This window comes from Hemitrygon akajei, chromosome 10, assembly GCF_048418815.1.
Source record: "Hemitrygon akajei chromosome 10, sHemAka1.3, whole genome shotgun sequence".
Classification (NCBI taxonomy): Eukaryota; Metazoa; Chordata; class Chondrichthyes; order Myliobatiformes; family Dasyatidae; genus Hemitrygon; species Hemitrygon akajei.
In genome coordinates, this window is record NC_133133.1 from 27,936,401 (window position 1) to 27,950,972 (window position 14,572).

The 14,572-nt window shown below is 38.0% G+C and overlaps 1 protein-coding gene across 3 annotated transcripts in view; it reads right to left on the bottom strand.

Moving 5' to 3' along the window:
• Window positions 1-14,572, bottom strand: part of LOC140734250 (nuclear protein AMMECR1-like) — a 156,350-nt gene that overhangs the window by 35,217 nt on the left and 106,561 nt on the right. For all 3 annotated transcript variants that reach the window (XM_073057964.1, XM_073057962.1, XM_073057963.1), the window contains one exon: window positions 326-440. In XM_073057964.1, coding sequence (XP_072914065.1) covers window positions 326-440 — 115 coding nt within the window. The remainder of the gene's footprint in view (window positions 1-325; window positions 441-14,572) is intronic.

Genomic DNA, 14,572 nt, shown 5'->3' on the forward strand with positions numbered 1-14,572 from the left:
CAAGCAAAACACTCTAGAGTTCTTAGTGAAATTCTGTGTAATACATACAAGAAGAAAGACACATGATATGTTAAACATTGAAAATGAAACTCTCCCATCATGTAACATGACCAAACCCTTATTCTCCCACCATCCCTCACCCTGCCCAGGTGGGCTACAGTGGCTTCAATTTGCCAAATCCTCCAAATTTTCCATTTTGCCAGGCAAGTGAAACAATGATTGAAATTGCTGCCACAACCTCAGGAGAATGCAATTTTAAATTAACAAGACTGCAAATTGTTCAAGACACAGATTTTACAGGAAATATTTAATAAAAGTTACTTACCTCCCAATCTAAATAATCCCCAACATCTTCAAAATTGGTAAGAAGAGACACCGAGCAAAAAAGTCGTGGTAACTCTTCCCTCGTCATTGGAGGAAAGCGACTGTCTTTAAGGGCACTGCAAAAAAGAGAAAGAACTTTTTGAAACCATTACAACTTCACATATGCATTATACTAGAGTCCACAGGATAAAATACAGGCAGGTTAGTGTAATTAACTTCAATCTTCAGGTCTGTCAATGACCTCAGCTTCTTCAGCGTATACAAGTGGACTAAATTAGAAAACAGACATTTGAACTCTGGAAAAGTGTGAGGCATTACTTCTCTGGCCTCTGCATCCTGTCTATATCCTGTTGTAACCTTTGATCACCCACAATACCACCAACCTGCAAACTTAATAACTCACGCTTCAACTTTCCCAACCAATTCATTTATCAAAATCACAAAGATCTGGGGTCTGAGAACAGATCCTTGTGGAACACCACTAATCATCAATCAGGCAGAATACACTTCATCTACGCCTTCTCAGTGCAAGTCAATTACAAATGCACACTGCCAAGTCCCCATGGATCCAATGGCTCATGACTTTTTAAGACAAGCCTACCATAGGGAAACCTTTTAAAACATTTATAAAGTTCCAGCCCATTATCTTCGACATGTTCCAGCATACTAAAAATCCATATACACCACATCCACCACCCTAGCTACATTAATTTGTTTTGTTATTTTCCCATCACTAACAATCATCTATAATAATTTTCCCACCACTGAGTACAACTCACTGGTCTTTTACTCTCAGGACTATATGTATTACCTTTCTTGTTTGCATCCTTCATTCCTCTGGTGCCATTTTGTGGCCAGGAAGGACACAATATCAAACAAATGCCCCGGCAATCTCTTTCCTTGCTTCTCAAAGTAACCTGGAGAAGATTTTATCCAGCCCTGGTGACTTACCTATCATAATGTTTTTCAGAAACTCCAACATAGCTTCTTTTCTTAACCTCCAGTACATTAGCCAACTTCACATTTGCCAAAGTCCCCTCTCTGGTGAGCACTGAAGCAAATAATTCATTATGGACCCCCACTACCTCTTCTGCTTCTATGCACATTTTCCCCTTTATCCATGTATGGTCTTACCCTCACTTTAGTCATCCTCCTGTTTTTCACAAATATGTAGAATGCCTAGGGGGTTTTCTTTATCTTACTCACCAAAGTCTTCTCATGTCCCTTTCTAATTCTCCTAAGGCCCTATTCAGTTCCTTCTTGGCTACCTTATAATTCACAAGAGCCTTGTCTAATTTTTGCCTTCTAAACCTTAAGTCATAGAACATATTGCTCCACCAATCTCTTCCCTTGCTTCTTGAAATAACCTGAAGTATACCTCATCCAGCCCTAGTGACTTATCTATTAGAGTGAATATGCTCTGCAGCTGCTCTTGGACTTTTGCATCCTTCCTAAATTGACATGACCAGAATTAGATGCAAGTACCTAGTTATGGTATGTATAATCAATGTTTTATAAAATTTCAAGAATCACCCAACTTTTGCACTATATGCCTTTATGTCCTTCCTGCAAATCATGTATATCGGTATACATTTACACATTATGCCTTTGAACAGAAAACGTAGTGGATACAGCAAAGTCGATCATGGTTAAAACCCTCAACATTGAGCACATTTACAAGGAGTGATGTCACAGGAAAGCAGCATCCCTCATCAGCAATGGACAAACAAGTGGCAGATGGAATAATGCCAGGAAGTATGTGGTCATTCACTTTGGTGGAAGAAATAAAATAGTAGACTCTTTTCTAAATAGAGAGAAAATACAAAAAAAACTGAGGCGCAAAGAGGCCTGGGATTCCTTGTACAGGATTCCCTAAAGATTAATTTGCAGGTTGAGTATGTGGTGAGGAAGGCAAATGCAATGTTAGCATTCATTTCAAGAGAAAAAAATATAAAAATAAGGATATAATGTTGAGACTTCATAAAGCACTTGTGAGGGCTCACTTGGAGTATTGTGAGCAGTCTTGGGCCCCTTATATTAGAAAAGAACATGCTGAAACTGGAGAGGGTTCAAAGCTGGTTCATGAAAATGATTCCAAGACTGAACAGCTTGTCATATGAAGGGCATTTGATAGGTCTGGGCCAGGGTTTGTATTAATTAGAATTCAGAAGAACAAGGTGTGACTTAATTAAAACTTATTAAATGGTGAAAGGCCTTGATTGAGTGGATGTGGAGAGGATTTTTAAAAAAATATGTTGTGAGAGTCTAAGACCAGAGGACATGGCCTCAGGATAGAGTGGTGTCCTTTTAGAACCAAGATGAGGAGGGATTTCTTTAGCCAAAGAACGGTGAATCTGTGGAATTCCTTGCCACAGGCAGCTGTGGAGGCCAAGTTTTTCATGTATATTTAAGGCAGATGATAAGATTCTTGATTGGTCACGGCATGAAGGGATACAGTAGGAAGGCAGAGGATTGGGGCTGAGAGGAAAAATCGATCAGCCATAATGAAATACCGGAGCAGACCCTATGGGTCAAATGGCCTAATTCTGCTCTGATGTTTTATAATCTTATCAAGGATCCTCATCTCATGTTTTAGATGTTTGCTTACTTATTAGTTGTTTTTTTTGGTTTTGCAGTCTTTTGCATATTGGTTGCCTGTACATCTTGTGTGCTGTTTTCAATGATTCTATTATGGTTCTTGGATGTAATGTGAGTGCACGCTAGAAAATGAGCCTCAGGGCAGTATATGGTGACATGGATGTAAATAACCAATTTATACTTTGAACTTTGTAATATGCAAAGTAACTCAAATGCAATGTGTAGGAGCTAAGTTACTTACTATGAACACAGTTAAGCAGCAATATGGGTGTGTAATCCCTGGAGAGATTTCATTGACTAAAAATACACATCAAAAATAATCTGTCATAATGAACAGAATATTGCTGTGGCAGCTACATTTTTATTATACTCTTGCCTGGCAAAATGTCAGAGCTGATGGATAATTCTGTAAAATTGCCAGTGTAGAGCACCAAGGGGAATGTATAGCCATTTGACTTTTAGTTCCTGATCTGGAAGTGGTGATTTGTATGTGACAGAATGAATTTGTATCACCCAAGTTCCATGTGAATAAAAAAAATCAATAATTTGACTGAAATGGGAAGATAACCTAATGTTTCAATGGTCACAGCTTAATTTTAATAAAATTTAGAGAAAGGACATGTATTGATTTTTTTTAAACTACAGCATTGTACATGACAAAAAATACTGATTGCACAGCGCTGAATGACAGAACAATAATTTAATGTGTTTCAGACACTGGTCCATGGGTACTTAGATGAGCTGAAGATCAGTAGATTTCACGTGACAGGCCATCAATGTGTCTCTCTGTTTGAAGGCTTTGTCGCAAGATGGAAAATGGAAAAGCCTTGCTTCACAAATCTTCAAAAAGGCTTTCAGGCTACATGTAATTTTGCTGCTCAGCTGAAAATACTACTTCATTAAATTTCTAATACCATACTGGTGATATTTTTGCAGTGGGCTGGCTGAAGCACTTTGAAGTGTTAACTATTTTAGATGAATTTTGAACTTGTAAAAAGTACTTTTTTTTGCCAGGAATACATAATTCACTATCTTTCCTGATCTGGTAGGATTCATCTGAGAGTCATAATTAATTAAGTCTAAACATATCATAAGCACTTAAAGAAAAAATGACCCTCTGATGTTGAAAGTGTAAGCAAACAGTCTTTATAACACAGACAATAGAACATTGTTGACTATTTGTTTGGTTTTGTTGTGTTTACTTTTCTAGTCATCCAGTATAAATATTCTTTCCCAAACAGCTAACATTCTTGAAGGTAACTTAATAGTTATTCTACATTTGCTATCATTGGTCATTACAGAAGCTATTTCCAAAACCCCACCCCAATATGACTCATCCCCTTTTAATCAAATGCAAAGGCTCTGAATGTAACAGTTACACAATAACCATTGGGATCAGGTGTCAATGTATCAGCTTTATGATAAAGGACAAGCACCGATTACATGAAAAACTCAATTATTTCAAATTACTGGTTGAAAGCTTCCCTCCTTCCACCCCCCGCCCCCCCCCCCCACAATAGCTAACATTCTTTAAGGTATCTCCATAACAGTATTGCTCAATAATCCTTTAATAAATCTGCACAATGCAGACCTCATTTGCAAGTTATGAATAACCATACCCTGAATCATACAAAATCTGCTCTGCTATAGTGCCTCCCACTTGCCAAGATGTCAAGGCATCCATTTAAGACACAGCATTATCCATGTCAGAATTAGCATTTGAAGCAGTTGTAATATAAGCTTCTCAATAACTGGGAAGAACCTGGTCATCTGGTGCAATAGCTCAGGGCTGCTGTGCTTGATGCAGGTGTGGCCCTTCCCCCACTCCTCCAGCTTGGAATCACCTAGGTCATATTCCAATTCACCTGGAGATCCAAGATGGAGCGAGTCAGATGAGTCACAATGCACAAGTTCCTGGACAAAGGGGGCAAAAACATACTCAATGTAGCCTTCATCCTCATGACCACCTTTGTCTGTGGCTACAACAGGCTGTGTGGAACCTAAATACGTGGGTATCAAGTGATGCTACATGCAGAGCTTCTATCTGTCCCAGTGTGGGACAGTCCCTATTGCCATGCAATGTCCCAGTCAACTGTACGTTTCTCTAGACCCATCCTTTGTAGAAAAGTTCTTCCAGACCAACACATTTAATCACAAATCAGTCAGTCATAAGCGCAGAAAGGACTCAATGGATATAGAGGAATGGCTTCCTGAGGCATTCTGCCAGATCTCACCAACAGGCACCAAGATTGAGGGACGCATTGAGCTTAATGTAGCCACTGAAGGGGTTCAGTGAGGCAAGTTTCTACTGCTACTGGACAAGGAGGTCGAGTTGTGTGAGGAATTCCCTCAATTACTGTGGTAGTGTACCATTCCAGGGCATCACATGAGTGGCAATAGTCCTATTGGTTTTAAGCAATGTATCGAGTACTAAACATTCTGCCTATGACTACAAGAATGAAATGGCTTTACAGTTTAATCTTGCAAATAATTTTTATTAGGAATAAAGTTTATTTTTGTTAAGAAAAATCATCATGATCAGAGAATCCTAATGGTGAAGAGGAACTATGGGGCTTTATATACAAAGCCTATGCCCACATGTAAAGTAGGCCAGTAAATTAAGGATTCTGATTTTATTGATCTCAGCTGAAAAATGTTAATAAAAGTTATTATAAAATAAATGCTGCAGTATAGTGGTTAAAAAGAAAACTGCTACAACATTCAAAAAGATCGTATATTAGGTCTCGCTCTGCATCGGTTCCTCATGGCCTCCAATTCCCTCACTTTATCCTGCCTTTTCCTTAAACGACTCCGTCTCCATAATTGTCTGGCGTAGAAAATTCCAAAGATTCACCACCCCATGATCATCCATTCTGGTTGTTACAAACATAAGAGATGAGCTTCTTCTAGTGGAAGTTAGCTCAACACCAACCACACCATGTCCCCACTGCAATCTTACCTAATTCAATAAGTTGAGGAGAGCAATTCATTTATTTATCCACTCATGACAGTACAATCCTTTCTTTCCAGGTAATGGATGCTTTGGTACAACTGTACCAGGATGTACCTTACTATCAAACTTTGATACTAAAGATAGAAATACAAAAGAGGGTTGGGCTCTTCTGCCCCTCACACTTATTTGACAATTAAGATCAAGGCTGATCATCTACCTCAGTGGTCCCCAACCTCCGGGCCGCGAAGCACGCAGGGGTACAGCGGCAGCCAGCGCGCACCCAGCACATCTTTAAGAAAAAAGCCAAAATAAACAAGGCAATTAATTAGGTGCCGCTGTCGGTCCAGATTAAAGGTGATTGCTGATTGCATACAGCAAGTGAAATCGGCAATTGCCTCTGATTTGGGCCAACTTTTACATGCCAGGTGGCACCTGATTACCGTAGATGTCGGATTATAAGCCGCTACTTTTCCCCCACATTTTGAACAGCTTTGAACTCTGCGGCCTTTAATACGGTGCGGCTAATACATGATTTTTTTCATGCCGCCAAAAACATTTTGCCTCGTAACAGTAGACCAATAAAATTGATGAGTAGTTCACAGAGGTCCAATGAAATTGTACGATAAATCAAGCGCACTTTCACAATTAAATTATTGTAAATCAGTCATTTGTACTCACCCTCATCAACATGGAAAACACTCGAAGAAAAGCATTGTGCTGCCTTTATGGCAGTTATTTAGTTTATAATATTTTCGCTTAGTAATTCATTTTCTAGTTAAAGTTAGAAGTGTTTTAACTATATTTGTTTTCTGTACTACATCGCGGATGCTATGACGTCACACCCGGTTTCGCCGTGTCTTGTGGGAAAAATGCCAGTTTGCGATAAACGGGAAGGAGGGGGGCGAGCGGCATTACGCGAGCGGCATTGGATCTGAGCGAACGCTGCTTTTAAGTTAAAGGCGATCAATAACTTTTCCTGGTAGGCTGCAGTATATATATTTTTTACCAGTCGTTAGGAGATATTGGAATGTTGTTCAGTAAAAAAGTATACGCAACGTATATTTAAAAGTAGCCGCGTTACAGGCACGGTTCGATAAAAAGCATTTGCAATATGTATTTGTTTATGTTACCATATGGATTTAATTAAAAGTTAAAAAATCCTCACGTGTAATATCTTTCTGTGTAAATATCTCGTATTACAACGTGGGACACCTGCAGCCGAAAATCCGGTGCGGCCTGTACAAGTAAAAAATTGATTTTCTTTCTAAAATTAGAGCCAGCGGCTTTTAATCAGGTGCGCTCTGTAGTCCGGAATCTACGGTAATTGCCTTGTTTATTTCGGCTTTTTTCTTAAAGATATGCTGGATGCATGCTGGCTACTGGTGCACCCCTGCGTGCTTCACAGCCTTGTATCAGTCCGTGGCCCGGAGGTTGGGGACCACTGATCTACTTCAAAACCATTCTTCAAAATCAGCCTTTTGTTCATAAAAACCTTGATTCCTCTAATATCAAGAGATCTATGAATCTCAAGTTTTGAATGCAGTGACTGCATTTTCACAATCTTCTAGAGAATTTCAATAGCTCTCCAAGTTCTCAGTGAAGTTTATCCTCCTTCCCTCTGAAGTGGCTTATTCCCCATGTTGAGATGCTAGTTCTAAACTCCTTAGCCAGAGTAAAGCCTGTCACACCTCCTACAATGTTTAAATTAGATCACTGCTCATTCTACACTCTAAACAGAGGCCTAGCTTACCCAATTATCTCTTGATATAACCTGTCTTCCCAAGAACCTGTTTGGTGAGTCTTTGTTAAATCAGTATTTCCAATAACTAGAGCATCTGTGGCTGCTTTTGTAAATTGTGCTTTGCTAACAGATATTAGTTTTAAGCCTTGAAAAATCCATTAAAGTTCAGATCACTGAAAGAGGCCAGATTGACATATGTCTTACCAGGTTAGAATAATTTAAACTAAATTTTATTGTCATGTGGAAATGACTTGGAACCATTCACTGCTTTATTTAATTTCATCTTCGCAAACATAATGAGAAAATTAAGCACACAGCAGCTGGTCCAATGCTGTACTGATAAAATTCAATTCTGGATAATACAAAATTTGTGCAACTAATGTAAAAAAATGTTCACAATTAAACACTTGAAGAACTTTTCAAAAACACTACGAAGGGAGTTTTTAAACACAGCTTCAGTCTAATTAAATTTTTGCTCAGAGTTGACTAAAATATTGAGGCAGAAATTGAAAAACAGTCACATTTCAGTCCAATTTACTGCCCATCATTTCTTGAATTTGGTTTTCAAAGACCTACTAAAGTTGGGAAATAAGTTTTAAATTTGTCTTAAAAAATAACAGCCAGCATCAAGTCATTAAGAATTTCATTCAATGCTTAAGATTCTTATGCATTTACCATTATGTTCTTGTGTCCTCTCCACATAAGGATGCAAATGACATGCCAACACTTAAAACTTTAAGATTTCATTTGCCAAATACATTTCAAAATTCCAGCTCCAATTCCCAAGGTAGGCTTAGTGTGAAAAGGAAAAAAGGGGTATGTTCATTACCTTCACTCAAATATTGAGCAAGCAATTAGAGCTGTACTCGAAGATATTAACCAAATTCAACCAATCTGTCTTTTGGTAAAGGAATAATTTAGTCACAAGAAATGGAAAAATGAGTATATGTTTATTAACATGTATGGGTTTAATTTCCTGCAACAATTGATACCTATCCAACCGTTACAACATTCAATACTATTGTGAAATGGCTAGCAATTTTTTATATTACAAATACATACTTAACAATAAACAATGCTATTTGTATTACAGATAATGGTTTTAATCTGACATTTTATGAATACTCATTGCACCAGATAAAATAGAATCTTTTCAGCTTCAGACTTTGCAGGTAATGTTTTGTAAATCAACACGTGCGTAAGAGTACTTAAATAGCTCTCACATGAAACCTTTCACACAAGGAATTGTGTAGGAGGGGAAAAAGGGAAGATCTGGAGCTGCTGACATCTTACAAAATCATTCTGCTTGTGTATTCAGCGCATGGGTGTAGCTATGTATGATATGTAGAAGGTTCCTGTCATTCCCTTCAACTAATATGGATTTAACAATTTACCAACTTATTTTACCCATTAAATTGCATCAGCAATCTTTTACCTCATGGCATGTTATGCAGTCAATTTTTAAAAAATTATTCAGTTTTCCCTGCACTTTACCTACAATGAAGAGCATCACTTAAAAGCAGTTCAAAGCATTCCTCTTCCTGCCTTCCGCACATCACTCCATCTCATTAAGAACAAGATATGAATTACATAATTACAAAATTTGAGTGATTTTCTATCACATTTGTAAATACTTGCATTGCAAAAATGCACCGATTGTCTTCAAGCATGTCAGAGGACATCAGAAATGAAATAGAACATAATTGAACATGTATTTTTAGATGGCAGACACTGTCTCCAAAACAACATTTTTTTCTCTATTTGCATAAGACAAGCAAGAAGTCTAAAACAGGGAATTGAGGCAGTGTATACAATACTTAAAATAAAGACAGCACAAATTTTCTCCAGGCTTTGCTTTTGAAACTTTAAGCTTACTTTTTGAACTCTGGAAGGAGCTGAAGTTTAAAAAAAAATTCAAACCCAGCTTTGCTGTTGGCCAGCACAATAGATTAGAATTGCAAACTGAAATTTGAACTATAAATGGAGCGGAGTATATAAATCAGTAATTGGAGACTTATAGTCATTAAACTCACTCTCAAGAGACAGTAGTCCAATAACTGTTTCTTTCTCCTAAAGCTTCAAGACAAAATCAGGCACCACACAGCACGACTACTCATTAAGTACTAAAAATGAAGAGGTGTTTCCTATTTACTCATGAAACTATAATAACATATACATAAAATGCAACAGAACCCTCAAAACTCTCCCTCTAATTCACTCAGATTTCAGAAAAATGATCAAAGTATACAAGATAGGCTGCAAAAATGATCAATCTCAGACTCAGAACACTTTTTGGCAAATGACTGCCGATTCTTCTGGAATGGGAAAGATAGAGGGGGAAAAATCCTATTGTGTTGAATTTAAAAGCCAGTTAAGTTTCATTATCCATATGGGCACTTCTGGATCTTTCACAGATTCTTTTTTTTTTAAAAAAAAGGGAAATTTGGAGAAAATCAAAAATCTTACAACATTAGGTGATCTTGCAATTACATTCATTATCTCGACTCTTCTATACATGTTCTTCCATTTATTTCTTCCTTGTGCTCTTCATTATGGTTATATCAAGCAAAACTTGTAATGCTGACTCCAGTCCTGATGAAGGGTCTCAGCCTGAAACGTCAACTGTTTATTTTTTTCCATAGATGCTGCCTGGCCAGCTGAGTTCCTCCAGCATTTTGGATTTCCAGCATCTGCAGATTTTCTCCTGTTTGTAATGCTGACTCCATATTTAGGGATAACAGTGAAATGCAAATTGACAATTGAATTTTGAGGAAGGAGCACAAGTTCAGACATTTATGCATGCTATTTTTCACATATGGAAACATTATCAAGCAAGGCAGCTTATGTAGCAGCCAGAGCGTTGAATGCAATGTTTTCTCACTAAAGTTTCATCCTATAGACTGCAACATCAAACATTTGGACACAAAAGCACTCCAAAACTTCAAACAAAGGGAGTGAACACAATTCCTCCAGCATTGTGTTGCTCAATGGCACCCACTATTTTCCAATGTTTTCTACAAGTACAGATTAATCAGCATTGCTTCAGCTCACTATAATCAGAGAAGGAATTATCTGCAAAAGGTCAATACAAATAATTTTGCACAATATTACATTTCACTCAATAGTCTGACACAATATTTTCCTACAGTCAAGCAGGCCATAGCTCAATAATTATCATCTGCACATCAAATTAGGTCAGCTAATTATCCAAGTTAAAATACATCTGGTAGTTGGCTTCTGCAGAATGGGCCCTAAATATCCGGTTATTGAAAATTAGTCATTTTCCATGTGGTCCAAGACCATTAAAGGAGCAGAATTAGGCCATTTGGTCCATCAAGTATGCTCCACCACTGGCTGATTTATTATTCTCTCTCAACCCTATTCTCCTGCCTTCTCCCCATAACAAAGAACCTATCAACATCTGCTTTAAATAAACCCAACAACTTGGCCTCCACAGCTGATTGTGGCAATGATTCTCTGGCTAAATAAATTCCTCCTTATTTCTGATCTAAAGGGACATCCTTTTATTCTGAGCTTGTGCCTCCTGATCCTAGCCTCTCCCACTACTAGAAACATCCTTTCCACAACCTCTCTATCCAGGACTTTGAATATTCAATAAATTTCAATGTCCCACAAATTCAAACCCACTTCTCCCACACAAATGTTTAACTAATGACATCAGCTTAATGAAACTAGTTATTCATTACCATCTCTAAAATAAATAAATGTGTGGTGGTTCTTCTCCATCTAAAGATTTTAAAAAGTTAAAAAGTGATGAAACAGTATTAGTTACAGTTTCAGTTACCAGAACTGGAGAAGCTCACTTTTAAAGTGGTTGGTTACATGTTCAGTCAGCATGACACTGCAAATATTCAAAACCATTACTCAAAATGTATTAGTGAAAACTGTTTTGTTGCAGTACTATAAGCATGGAAGTGCACTTCATTCTGCAACGTTGCATATTGGTGCAACACACACAGACACAAAATGCTGGAGGAGCTCAGCAGGCCAGGCAGCATCCATGGAAAAAAGTACAGTTGACATTTCAGACTGATACCCTTCACCAGGCCTGCCGAAGAGTTTTGGCCCGAAACGTCAACTGTACTTTTTTCATAGATGCTGCCTGGCCTGCTGAGCTCCTCCAGCATTTTGCAGGTGTTGCTCAGATTTCCAGATTTTCTCTTGTGGTTTGACTGTACATTGGTGGCTTGCACTATGTGCTACTACTATGTATACTATGTGAACCAAAGTGCAATATTTAAAAATATACAACTTGCAATAATTTTATATTTGTCCAAAGTCTATATTCTAACTGATGGCTGATCCAATTATGTTCAAGTCAAGCTTCGTCACTCAACTTTGTCATGAAACAATATTCCTCCAGAACAAGGTACACCACACAGTACATATACCTCACACACATAAGTATTATTACCACAAATAAATTAACAAACAAGGTGTATATACAAGTTTAAAAAATAAACAGCAAAACACCACTGGCACTTCATCCGTAATGAGACCTGGGTGGTGACGGGGTGTTCAGTCATCTTACAGCTTGGGGGAAGAAGTTGATTTCCAGTTTTTGTCCTAATGCTATGATACCTCCTGCCTGATGGTGGTGGGGTGAAAGAGAGGGTCCAAATAGATTGCTGGACAGATGGTGTTGTGCATTTAACATTTCAATAATATACACTGATTGTGCATTTTTCTTCATTTAAATAATTATGGGTTATATATAAAAATGTATTAATTCCATATGTCACCACATTACTATGTGATATGCTCACACCTTGCTTAAAGTTATAAATAACATGGTATTTAATAACTTACACCTCTTTCAATGATTCTACTACGAAGCTGCGTGTGATTAGAACCTGTGATTTACATTTTGATGATGTGATTTTGGCCTGATTGACTGATCTGGCACTTTGCTGTCTCTGAGGAAGCACAATGAGATTTGGAGCAGAGGCCTGGGAGACTGGAGACGTGGCGCGAGCCCATGACAAACTCTATTGCCAGTGTTTGATTGAGGAATCAAGCAAGGCTGAAATCAACAAGGTCGAGAGCGGTGGAAAGGCAGGTGTATGGCACAATCTGCCCATGTTTGACTGGTCTTCTCCCTCTTGCTAGCTGCTTTCGGAGAAAAGTGCAATGTGAATCCCAAGAATCCTGCAAGGAATGATTGGCAAGGCCGTGGATTCGTTTTGTAGGACTTTGAGGTTCATGTTGCATGTGTTTCTGCATTTTGGTTACTTTTCTACTTTCCTCTTTTTAAGCTGCTTGTTTGGGGCAATCAAATCAAACAGCTCTTCAGCAAAGTATAGCTCTGTGGCCGGTAGAGGGTTAGCACTATACCTCAAAACTGAACTAAAATCTGAATTCTACAGTACTCCTGGTTTGAAGTTTGATATTCCATGCGTTGTTCGCTCAAGTTTTGTCATTTGCACAATTGGTTATTCATGCCTTGGGTGTTTGATATTTTCTTGAACTTGTTCCACGGTGTTTCTTTGTTTTGTGGCTGCCTGCAGGAGGATGAACCTCAGTGTTGTATTCTGTATACATAGTTTGATAATAGATGTACTTTGAATCTGAAGTGAGCAAGAGATGAAAAAATGAGTTATATTAAAAGCAGATTTGCTGTCATTTCCACATTATAACTTAATGGGAACAAAATGGTAGTTCAAAATAGATATTGCTTTTGCTCATGAGCTCTCTGATGGTACTAGTTTCATTTTCAAAGGACTGAATATTCTCAAAGAATGGTAAATACTATGCATGGAAATTGCAAGAGAAGACATGGCATTTCAATGACATTTTTGAAAATTACATTTTAGCTGCAATGAACACAATTACTTACTTTGGTGTGAAGTGGCAGGTGAGTTAATGTTAAATGATCAAAAAGAGAGGCTTAAGAGATTGTGTGTTCTACAAAGAGAATTGCTAGATCATGCAATGGCTCCCCCATCCCCTGTCCCCTCTCTGCAACTGAGTAAGGTAAAGACATGTATAATTGCAGTTTAATGACAAATGACAAATCAAAGATAGGAAAACAGCTTTGGGTTAATGGTAGTGGTAGGCCATTGAGTGGGTGAGAATGATGGTATACAAAGAGAAAAGAACCACATTTATATTCAAGATACCAAAATATACAAATCATAAACTGACATTTATTCAAATAGACATCACCTACGTTTAAAGGTGTTTCTAATAGTTTCTCTAGTTCTTGCATGTCTTGACCACAATGCACAACACACAGTAGTCATTGTAACCACAGTAACTTTCAATTTGAACACAACACCTCCATCACTTAGAGGAAAGGAACAACAGGATGGAAATAATTTCCTCCAATGGTTGTTTTTCTTTTCCACGCGCCTTGTGGCACATCGGGTAGCTATCTTTTTGTTTCTTTAACATTCAACGCTTAACCCAGCAAGGAGCCGGCCGGATATGAACCCAGGACCACTCGCCTCAAAGTCCGTAGCAAATGCCACTACACCACCAGCTAGCCAACTGAATAATTACAGTCCTGAAACTTCCTATCATTGTTGGTCTTCATTCATCACAATGATTCCAGAAGGTGGCCCCACCATCATATTCAGGACAACTAGGAATACAAATCTAATCAAAACAAAAGGATGGAAATCACACAGCAATTCAACAATAGAAGCGGAGAATTGGCTAGTTCTGTTGGTTATCTATCTGTAACATTAATACAGATTTTAATCTCAGCACTGATATTGCCCAATTTGCTGGATACTTCCTATGACTCTGACCAGCATTTGCAGTTTTTATTAGTTCCTTTGATTGCATTCTGTTTTGATTGCACTCACAACCCAACCAAATAATTCTTCAATAGCTTATCACCATGGCAACCATGGCCTCACTCTTCAGCAGAATAATTAGAGCACAGAGACAGTTTGAAGTGATTCCACATCAAAAATAACTTACATTACAGT